Here is a 12,705-nt window from a genome sequence, read left to right as displayed (position 1 = left end):
TTTCCAATTGATTTTGTTGATTCTGAGCCACACTATTTTGCTTGTAATTAACTCAATCACAAGGGTTACTCAAATAAACTGAACATTGAATGTAAAAATTATGAAAAAAAGTGCAAATCGTTAAATATGGTGTATGTAGCATATGCTGGACTTGTTTGCATAAGATTCATATAAGCATGAAAGCTGATTACCCCCAACCGCTGAGAATAGATCAGGCAATTTGTTCTGTCGGCGTAATTTTTAAATCCAAAAATAATTTATTTAGAGTTTGTATATTTTTGTTTCTTTTTCAACTATCTGACCATTTGTCGTGTATTGTTCCTGTCATATTTTGTGTAAAAATAGATACAAATATAAATAAATATGTAAATGAAAAGGCAAAATTTGCAGATATTTTTCTATAAATTATGTATACACAAATACAAATCCGGTGTAAGTGATCGCCGATCGAGAAAATATGAGCGTTCTAAGATAATAGCAAGTCCGATGTTAATATTAAATATGCGAACATTTTTTTATTCATTAGCCATAAAACATTATATTTAGATTCTAGTACTAAAATAATAATTCTTCTCGAATTCAAAATTTCCAAATAATGGGGGATATTATTCTTTTAGAAAACAATATCTTGAGATTTTGTTAGGATTTTTTTATGAATATAACTTAAAAGCTAATAAGTATTTAATTTGGATAAATTGATAATCTTGTGTTGATATTTTCAGAGATAATAATTAGTATCTGGTGAGATTTTGTACGGTGCACATCCAGGAATTGATAGTATGGCCTGGCGTAAACCCAGATTTTGGTCCTAATCTGTAAACAGGATTTACCACAAATATTGTAATATCGCACATACCGAATGGATTGTGTGCAACAATTTAAGAAATCCAGGTTTGGTTTATTTGGCACATTGTATTTCAGTTTTGGCTATATAAACTGCTTCACAACAGAGCTTATACGACCAACAAGAGCTAATCCCTTCTATATCATTCTTCAGTCAAACAAGAAAAACATGGGTAGCCTCCCGGTCCTTAAATTTGATCCCTTAAACATTCAGAAATTCTCAGATGAATCACTTAAAGTGATCGAGTTCATCACAAACTACTACAAAAATGTTCAAAAATACCCTGTCCGAAGCCAAGTCCAGCCCGGTTTTCTCCAGAATGTGTACCCGAAAATAGCTCCATTACAGCCAACCTCACTCGAAACTATTCTCCAAGAAATTCAGAATGACATCATTCCTGGCATTACTCATTGGCAAAGCCCAAATTTTTTCGCCTTCTTTCCCGCAACTATAAGTAATGCTGCTTTTCATGGCGAGATGCTTTGCACTGCTCTGAATGTCGTCGGGTTTAACTGGATTTGTTCTCCTGCAGCAACTGAGCTTGAAGTGATTGTCATGGATTGGCTTGGCAAGATGTTTAACCTCCCTCAATCATTTCTTTTCGCAGGGGAAGGTGGCGGCGTTATCCAAGGAAGTACGTCTGAAGGCCTAGTCTGTATTCTTGCTGCTGCAAGAGACAAAGCTTTGAATCAATTTGGTGAAGATGCTATAACAAAGCTAGTCGTTTATGCCTCGGATCAAACACATTTTGTCGTCCTGAAAGCAGCTAAACTAGTTGGGATTTGTCCGAAAAATTTCCGTGTCATACCAACATCATTGTCTAATGAGTTTGCACTGACACCTAAGGCCGTTGAGGTGGCTGTAGAGCGTGATTTGGAGTCAGGTTTAGTGCCATTGTTTCTTTGTGCGACGGTTGGAGCCACGCCTTCAGGCTCCTCGGACCCTATTGAGGGACTTGGTTTATTGGCCCAAAAATATGGCTTGTGGTTACACATTGATGCTGCATATGCTGGAAGTGCTTTTATTTGTCCTGAGTATAGGCATTATCTTACAGGTATAGAGCGTGCTGATTCTATAAGCATAAACCTGCACAAATGGTTGTTAACAAACCTGGATTGCACTGGTCTGTGGGTCAAAAATCCTAGTGTTCTGTTAGAGACTCTGTCAATGACTGCTGAGGTTATGAGAAATGATGCTAGTGAATCAAAAAAGGTTGTGGACTTTATGGACTGGCAAATTGCCTCGGGTAGGCGATTCAGGGCATTGAAGCTGTGGCTTGTGTTGCGAAGATATGGTATACAAAATCTGATGACACACATTCGAAGTGACATTGAATTGGCCAAGCATTTTGAGGCATTGGTTAAGTCAGACCAGAGGTTTGAAATTGTGGTGCCCGTAAAGTTTTCGCTTGTTTGCTTTCGACTAAAACCCGAAAAAGAAGAAGGGGAGGAGAGCTTGAAGGAGTTGAACTGGAAATTGATTGAAGCGGTGAATTCAAGTGGAAGAGCTTACATGACTCATGCAGTGTTGGGTGATATTTTTGTTATACGTTGTGCTATTGGAACTTCTTTGACTGAGGAAAAGCATGTTAATGAACTGTGGGAATTGATTCAAGAAAAAACTCAGCTTGTTTTGAAGAAGAGGCTAGTGATGGCAAATTAACCGGAAGAGCAGAATTTAAGAGTATTACAGTATTGCTTATGTAGCACAATTTTTACTTTCTCAAGGCACATTGGATCGATTTTTGATTTTTGGTTTAAAAACAAGGTTTGATTCTCTTTAGAAGTTGAATTCTAGAACTAAGCAGAATATGATTGCAGAAATTATTATGAAAATACTAAGCTACCTTGAATTTCAAAAAATTCCCAAAAACTTATGTATAATATGGGTGTCTTTTTTATTATGAATTATATATCATTTGTGTACGAATTCGGTTGTAAATAAATTAGAACGCCTCAACCCATTATATCATGCTTAATTACATATTAAAAAAATACACGTCTTAATGTATATACACAACAATAAATCTCACCGATATAAACCAATACTTTATTTCTGATCACCATTTTCATCTTCCATTAGAAGTAATTGATCGACCCCATTATTTACGATCTACCTCCGCCATCATCTCCGATCTAACTCCGTCGGCCACCATCACCTAACACTTAATGTTCCAAATCTCTTCAATCTTCATCACTTTCATGAATTCTGACGACTTCTTTTTTCTATTTGATCTTCAGTTATCTTCACTTTGTAAATTTGTTCATACTCAAATATCTCCAAATTTAACCTTCAAACACTATTTTATATTATGTAACTAACTAATTTCTATAATAAGAATAACCAATTTATATTACAGAAATCAATATCCTGTCTTATTGAAATCATCAAATATTATACACGAGACATAAATATACTGAACTTACTTTTCTTGCAATGATCGAGGAAAACGTCAATCTGGTGGTTGGTTATAAACCATTAAGACGTGGTAATCATAGTTTTGTAGGTTGATTAACATGATATTGTGAATCTTATTTGTTGTGAATTTATATTAGAGATGAAAATTAATGAAGAGGGGATGGATATCTAAGTCGCCCCATAGCTATTCTGCTGCATACCTCTGGTAAGCACGGTCTCTCTCTCTCTCTCTCTCTCTCTCTCTCCCTCCCTCCCTCTCCCTCTCCCTCTCCCTCTCCCTCTCTCGCTCCCTCCCTCCCCCAAACTCCCCTTCCTCACCCCCTCCTCTCTCCCCCTCCGTCATCCCTTCTCTTACCACCACCATCCAACTCTACCTTCGCCGCCAACAATATAAACCCTCGCGATGAAACCCCACCGCCCTCTCGTTGCTACCACTGTGACAATCTGAATCAAATCTCGAGTGTTTTTTCAAATATCGGGTCAAGTCTTGATTCCTTAGTCCGAAATAAGCTGAAACCTATTGGATCAAACACAACCAACTTGGGTAACAACAGGTGCACCACAGCCCCCCCAAAAGATCGTAATTTATTGGTGCACATAGTAGTAGTGCTTTATCTCATAAATTGAACAAAAATCTCATATCTCATCGATGTGGGACTGGGGTATTACAGACTCCCCACTTAAACTACTGACATCCTCGTCAGGCCTGAACAGATATCCCAAAAGTCCGAATTGTTCCTCTCTAGCCATTGTGGAATAATACCGGCTAGGTTCGTGTCCCCACATCCGGATCTCTGTCCATTATGGGATAATACTACCAGCCTTCGTGTCCCACCTCTGGCAACTTGACGCATAAAACTTTCGAGAGTTGGCTTTGATACCATATGCGACATCCAGGGTCAAATTTCGATTTTTTATTTTAAAAAAAATCGGATCAAGTCCCGATTTCTTGCCCGAAATAGGCCAAAGCCTACTGGCCCAAATGCAACCAACTTAGATTATAACAAGCTCACCACATTCCCCCAAAAGATCATGATTTGTTGGTGCACATAGTAGTAGTACTTTACCTTATAAACTGAACAAAAGTCTCATATCTCATCGATGTGGAACCGGGATGTTACAACCACTCCTCTCGCCCCTAACTCTCCTTATCCCCCTCTTCTTTTACAGTTTCAATCGTTAATTTACTCGATTTATTTTTCTCTAACGAAACTCGGATCTAAAATTACTATTTCGATTTAATTTTTTTCAGTTTAAGTATTAGTGATTCCGATGGTGGTATGTTATAGTGATGAATGTGATGTATGGTGGTGGTGATGGGTGATGTTTTTGTGGTGGTAAAGTTTATAGTTGGTGGTTGAGGTGTGTAAATAATGTGATTTTAGTGTTGATTGGTGGTTATTAATGATGATGTTGTGATTATGTTGGTATAATGGTCGAAGTCTGTGACCGTGGTCGGATTTGGTGGGAAAAGATAGTAGTCAATTTTATGTTTTCCAGCAGTGATTTTATATTTGCAGGTGTTGATTTTTCATTTTTCAGTGGTGATTTTTGGTTTGATGATGGTGATTTTATATTTGACGGTGGTGATTTTCTGGTGGTCATTGGAGAGAGAGAGAGAGAGATGATCAAATAAAAACCAATTTTAAACTAAAAACTAGAAACTAATATCAACCATTAGTATTTTTAACTTCAATAAATGTGAACCACGTATTATATTTATGTCCCGTAGTATATATTTCAATCGTAAGTCTCCTCACTAACATTATCCACTCATACATAGCTACATACATATACACACATCTGGCACCTTGACCTTCATCTTCATCTCCATTAATTACTGCCTTCATCTTCGTCGACCTCCATTGATAATTGCTTCCATCTCCATCATTATCTTTAACGCAACATAATCTACCTCCAATTCCATTAGACCCCCTATTTCCCATCACCAACATCGCTTGCTCAACTTCTGACAACATTTACACACCACCACCACCAACGCCTACAAATTTGTAGTAGATACCAACAAATATAACAAGTAGTTTATCATTATTTTTATAAATACGATTATGAATATTGATTAAAAGGCACAAATCACTAAGTTACCGTAATATAAATTAGTTATTTATTCAATATATATTAGTAATTTTTGTAGTACAAATTAGTGATTTTCATTGTCATGAATAATGATTTAGCTGTAGAAATTGCTAGACATTAAAATATGATAATTAATTATCCATGTATTATAGATACATCGTGATTATGCTAATAGTTTTAAAAGAAAATGGTGTGGGGGAGTTGAAATAGGTGATCAGTCATAAGTTGTCTCGTTTTTATTTTCCTCAAATTTGATGTGTTAATTGGTTGTGAAAATAGACTTAGTTGAAATATTAGGATTTTTCGGTGATGATCACAAGTGTTGGAGTCGTCAATATGAGGAGTGCTTTGTATATATGTATAGTTGTGATGAAGCCTGTATGTATCTATATGTTTGAACAGGAAGAAAGAAACAAAACGTAAGATATTGATTTAACGAAACTTAAGAATATACCCATGGTTGGGCTGAGCTCTTATAATTTAGGTGGATTATGTTGGTTTCTAATTTCTAATTTTAAATTGGTTTGTATCGGAGTAACCCCCCATATATATATATATGGAACCCCTTCCCCAACCATGGTTGGTTGGGATTTATTTCAATCCAACCAACCCTTCCGCAATGAATCATTGCGGAAGGTCCTTCCGCAATGATTAATTGCAGAATACGTGAACTGGTAAATTTTATTTTTTTTAGGTTAACAATTTTTATTCGATTAAAATTTAAAAATAGGTATAATCGGGATAATTTCAAGCGATTAAGACAGATGAAATTTCTTGTTCTTCTCCTTCCACAAGTAATTTATATTACTTTCATTTTTTTATGATTTTTTAAAATAATTAAATTTGAAAATTCGAATTAAGTGATAAAAAAAGGAAAAATATTTTTTTTAAAAAAAAATTCCATAAAAAAATTAGAAAAATAAAAACTTTGAGAAAAAAACTGTTGGAATTTTTTGACTGAATTTATGTTAATTTTATTTTTGTATGATTTGTTGAAGTAATTTAAATATGAAAACTAGAGTAAGTAATAAAAAAAGGAAAAATAAAAAAATATTTTCAAAAAACTTCAGAAAAAAATGTACAAATTGTTTTTTTAGAAAATAAATTATGTAATTTTTTTGACCAGATTTATATTATTTTCAATTTTTTATAATTTTTTTAAGTAATTTATATTTGAAAAAGGAGTTTGGTGAGAATGTATTTAATGCTTTGCGAAAGAAGGTAGGTGAAGGTGCATTTAATGCTTTCGCAATGAATCATTGCGGAAGGAGTATTCAATTCTCCAACCAACCAACGCGCGAGTGATGCGCAAATTATAAAAAAATTTCTCTCCTTACGCAATAAATCATTGCGGAAGCATATACTTTCTCAATGAATCATTGCGGAAACAATGAATTTTTTTTCTAAATAATTGTTTTGTGTCCCAAAAAAATAAAAAAAATTAAAATTCATTATATATTTGACCCCTTGTTGATTTTATATAAATTTTGATATCATTTTTTATAAATTTTTTAACATAAATATTGTTGATTGTACCTTCTATTTTGGTAAAATAAGTACACTAAAAATAAAAAAATAATTTAATAAATATAATATTAATTCTAAAATAATTTATTTATGATGTAAAGCCTGGTTAGAAAAAAATAATATACAATTAAGCATCAAAATATATTAACACATTATAACCACGAATGAAGTACTTTGAGTATAAATTCTATCATTTTTTTCGAAATGAAAAATTTTGTACATTTAAATTTGAAATATATATATACATATATATATATTCAAATATAATAAATTAACTATTTCCAAAATGGGCTTCTTATGTTCACATATATATATATATATATATATATTTCAAAAAGTATTTTATAAATTTAATTATTACTACTATACATTATTTTGAGAAACGTGTACCAATTATGGTTTTTGATTCATAAACTCATGAGACGATTTTTGATTCATGAACTCATGGTCTCATGAGTTTACGAATCAAAAACCTTCTCGGATAAACTTTTCTCGAAATAATCTAATAGTAATAAATATGAAATGAGTATTATTATATTTGAATTATAATTTTATTATTCAGTGATACATATTTTTATTTAATTTAATAAATTCTTAAATTTAATATAGTTAAATTATTTAATATTGACAACATAATTTAAATATAATGCAAGAATGATATATCTATTTTATTATAAAATAATTAAAGAAGGAAATAGCTTCCGCAATGATTTATTGCGGAAGTTCACGTGGCTTCTGCAATAAATGATTGCGGAAGTCCACGTGGCTTCCGCAATGAATTATTACGGAAGTCCACGTGGCTTCCGCAATGAATCATTGCAGATCATTTGTTGGTTCAACAACCACCCAGAAGCAACTGTGGCTGTGGAACTTTTGTATACATATATATATGTGTGTGTGTGTGTGATAAATTCTATGGAGTCCACTATTTTATTGTAGTCATCAAAGTCTATATATGTTTTACAAGTGAAATATAGTTTAAAATATTACAAAATATATTATTTTTCGATCGATATTTTACAAATATCACTATTTTATTGAAAATCTTGCAGATTGTGTACATTTTCCAAGTAAAATATCTAAAAAATATATCATTCTACGAAACATGCTTAGTTTGAAGAATATAAATGTTCGTACTGCAGAACATGCATGTTTAATTGCAGAACATACATATTATATTTCTAAATGTACGAGATTTGCATGATTTTATTAAAATAATGATATTTGTGAAACATGTTTTGCAAGATAAGACATTTTACAAGATATTTTATTTACATAACATAGATGGACTCTAAGGACTCCAATAAAAATGTGGACTCCATAGAACTCTCTCTCTCTCCCTCCCTCCCTCCCTCCCTCCCTGTCTCTGTATATATATATATATATATATATATATATATATATATATATATATATATATATATATATATATATATATATATATATATATATATATATATATATATATATATATATATAGGGAGTTACTCAAATGAGAACTCACATTATTGGTGATAATTCAGATCTAATCTCAGCCACACATTTTTATTCCCAAATTAAATCATAACCACACAATTTAAATTTTATCTTATACTTCATCTTTCATCCACCTCCCTACCCACCACTACCACCATCCACCCACCACCATCACCGCACCACCACCCACCCACCATCACCACCGCGCAACAGCCGCCACCATGCAACAGTCGCCACCATCCCCATCCGCCACTACCGGAAAATACCAGATTTGTTACTCTTTCTCACTCTCCCGGAAGCTTCTTATCGGATTCACCTCACCCGATTCTATTCGTCGTTATCCTCTCCACTTTTCTAGATTCGAAACTTTTCCAACCGTTTATCTCTGACTAAGAGCTCATCATTTTTCCGGCGACTGAGCTTCCCCGATTAGAATAGTTTTGATTTGATATCAGGTAGCGATTATCCATTTTTGCTCATTTTTTGGGATTTTGTTTCGTAATTAGTGATTTTTAGGTTTGGTGCGTTTGTAGATGGTGGTGGTGGCCAGGTTGTGGTGGTCGTGATTTGGTGGTGGTTGGTGATAATCGTTAAGATTTATAATTAAATCTAGTGATTATTATTATGATGTTGATGATCGGAGTTGATAAATTGAGCTGGTGGTTGGATATTGTGGGTAAAAAAGTGGCTGAATGTGGTAATTTTTATTTTCCGGTAGTGATTTTTTTTATCGGTGCCTATGTGGTAATTTTTGTGTTTCCGGTGGTGATTTTTCATTTTAGAGTGGTGATTTTTTATTTTCCGGTGGTATTTTTTTAATTTGACAGTGGTGATGTTATATTTGCCGGTGGTGATTTTCTGGTGATCGCCGGAGGTAGTGGTGGTCACTAGCGGTGATGGTGGCCGAAAATGGTGGTTGCTGGTGGTTGGAGGTATTGGTGGATGGTAAGTACAAAGAAGAAGATGGAAGAAATAATGGTTGGAGAAGATGAAGAGATTTAAATGAATTGTCTAAATTATAAATATATTTAAATTTTTATGATTAAGATTAGATCTCATATCTCATAAAAAAGGTTCTCAATGGAGTAAGACCCTATATATATGTATTAAAATTTTATGGAGACCACTATTTCAGCGAAGACCTCAGAGGCCACCTATTATTTGCAATCAAAATACTATAAAATATATAATTTTGTGAAGTATGTTCTACGAATATCACCAATTCATAAATTTGTTAAAGATCATTTAAGTTTAATAGTAGAATGTGTATGTTCTGCAAACTGGACAAAAATTTTACAAACTAAACATGTTTTATAGAATAAAATATTTTTTAATGTTATACATTCGGTACATATATGATATTCAAGATTTTGAATAAAATAATGATCTTTGCAGAACATGATTCTCAAAATAATACGTTTTGTAATATTTTTATGAAAGATTTTACTTGTAGAACATAAGTGGTTTACAAGGTTTTCAATCAAAAGGTGATATCTATAGAACTTTACTCTCTCTCTCTCTCTCTCTCTCTCTCTCTCTCTCTCTCTTTCTCCCTCTCTCTCTCTCTCTCTCTCTCTCTCTCTCTCTATATATATATATATATATATCAGGTAAATATTAAAGTTAAGATTTTTTGAGTTGAACATCATTAAGAAGTTGTATTCGATTCATATATTTTAAACTTTTGGGTGTATGGATTATTAGTTTTTCTGAACGACATATGGTGAGTTGTTTATCTTGTATGTGTTTGATCGTGGGTGTATATATATATACATTATTTATAATATTTTCCTAAAAAATATTATAGTGTAGGATTTTGTCTGTTGAAATGCTCTAAGAAGATGAATTCGATTCATATAATATAAATTTAGCCGCTTTATAATAATTTATAATAGAACATTTGAAAGAGATTTTAGTTGCTTTTAGATAAGATTAATAGTTTGTTAACAAAAAATCTTGCAGATAAGGTCCTCGACAATATCTATAAAAAATGGTAAATTTTAGTTGGATTTTTTTTTAAAAAAATATGAATAGACAATCTAATCATCTTAAGAAAATTTTAAAAAATTACAATTTTTACGATAAAAGGCTATTTTTAAATTTTAGTTAAGTATCCTACATAGTTAATAAGAACATAAAACCATGCACTAAGAATTTTAATAAGAATGTAAATCTTGTGAAATTTAAAGAGAATTTTTTTTATGAATTCAAATATAAACCTACAAATTTTGTATACTAGGATCCTATAAAATTTAATTGAAGATTCTATTAAAAATAATATAAAATCTAAAATAAATATATTAATATTTTAAAAAAATTCTTATACATTATCACAAAGTTTTAATAAATTATTTAAAATTTAAATTAAAAATACTAGAATTTTGAAAATTCAAAACAATCCCTCAAAATTTAAATTAAGTTTAAATCACATCGAACTAAAATCAAATAAATTATTGTTAGATTGTTCATTCGATTTATTAATATTAATTTTTCAAATTTTATCAATTGTTATTAATCTATTTTTAATTTGTGATATAATAAAAAGTTGACAGCATTCTAAATATGTTATGTCGCCAAATAGAACGACACATTTCACAAATTATAAGCAAGAAAAAAATATTCCAAATTGGCTCAATCCATATACACACGAAATATTGCTCTTTTCCTCAAGAGGTGTCACCTTCGTGTGATTCCATAACGACACACATAGGCTAGACCAATTACGAATAAGCCTCCCCCAATATGAAATTATCATCGCCCACTTGTTAAAGGTATCGTACTTGGAATATCACACATTTAGGATATTGACTTTGGAAAGTCGCTCATTAAAAAAAGGGATCCTTCTACCTACAAACTGTTTTGTCCTTTTACTAATAGGCCTTGTCCTGTTACGAGGTCGAAAGTCGTCACCCTTCGTGAATCTCATGGCTCATTTCCTAATTAGATATATTTTCTTTGTGATTCAAAGTGTGTGTTGACACCGATAATATCGAGTAAATTACTTGGACCCTACATTCTGATAAATTAGTCTTGTACGTAAGTCCCGTGACACTTTCGCTACAGGCGATGCCGCAATGGCCCCGATCCTATGGGTTTTCGGGGTGATAAATCTTGCCCATGTAGATTTTTACTCCCTAAAAACTATATTTGGTTTTAATCATATAATACAGTGGTAAGAACATTATATGGCACTTAACAACCCTTCCAAAGAAGAGGCGATTATATGTCTGATCTCGGTTATAATCTATTCTTCTATATAATCTTAGTTATCACAAATGCACATTTTACGCCATTCGCTGTCGTCAACCACCGCCACAATTCCATCAACCCTCCCAAATCAATTTTTTTATGTGAACAATTTGAATTTTACAAAATCCTGGATATTTTATGAAGGATTTTTATCCTTTACACTACAAAATAACAAAAAATATGAAAACAATTAGTATATATCAGAGAATATTTTTATTTTCATATGTTCGCATATATAATTCTAAAATTTAATTTGAAAGATATAAACTTTGATTATAGTGTAGAATTGTAGAATACTAATTATAGATATTAACTGAAAATTTGTAAAAAATTAACCTGAAATTTAATTTTACTACATACAATTATTTTGAACCATTCATTAAACTTAATTATTTTTTAAGAAAAAAAAAATATAATTTCACTGTTTAATTTATTTAACTGAAAATTATAAGTATGTGTGCGTAGAAGGTAAATATATGGATACATATATTTATACAATGACTCTCTCCCGTACTCTATAGATGCATTAAAGAGCTAGTATATGTTATTTTCGTGTCAACTTCTATTGTGTACATGTTCAATTACACACACGCACAGACAGACACACACAAACACACACACACAGATATATATATATATATATATTAATTCCCACCACTTTTATTGTCCTTCTTTAATTTTATTTTCCCTACCTGATTTCAATTTGAGCGAAAATAACTATTTATTTTGTCTTCATGTTTTATTTTAAATATGCTTGTTTAAGTTTACAAAATTAAGGTATTTTGCTCTTTATCTAGCATCCAAGTGGTAATCACGAGTTTTGTTTTCTCTAAACACATGATGATTTTTAAGGGGGGTTTTCAAATTTTAAGTCTTTTTTACCAATTTTAAGAATAAAAATGTAAATTATTTGACCACACATGTTGAGATAATAAAATAGAAACATTTATATAATTATTAGTATCAAATCCCTTATTTTTAATGCGAGAAAAATCTTTCAAAATGTAAGAATCTCACATTCTTAATATCAACTTTAGCGATCCACTTTACAGTATATCCACCACTTAATTTTGAGCACGTGTAACACTAAATTC

The 12,705-nt window shown here is 31.8% G+C and overlaps 1 protein-coding gene across 1 annotated transcript; it reads left to right on the top strand.

Moving 5' to 3' along the window:
* Positions 1 to 921: 921 nt before the first annotated feature.
* LOC141705907 (tyrosine decarboxylase 1-like) lies at positions 922 to 2,659 on the top strand. Its single transcript, XM_074508773.1, has one exon. The coding sequence runs from the start codon at positions 1,013 to 1,015 to the stop codon at positions 2,504 to 2,506; it is 1,494 nt and encodes a 497-aa protein (XP_074364874.1). The 5' UTR covers positions 922 to 1,012; the 3' UTR covers positions 2,507 to 2,659.
* Positions 2,660 to 12,705: the final 10,046 nt, after the last annotated feature.

This window comes from Apium graveolens, chromosome 2 (assembly GCF_009905375.1).
Source record: "Apium graveolens cultivar Ventura chromosome 2, ASM990537v1, whole genome shotgun sequence".
Lineage (NCBI taxonomy): Eukaryota > Viridiplantae > Streptophyta > Magnoliopsida > Apiales > Apiaceae > Apium > Apium graveolens.
This window is presented reverse-complemented; position numbering and strand designations above follow the sequence as displayed.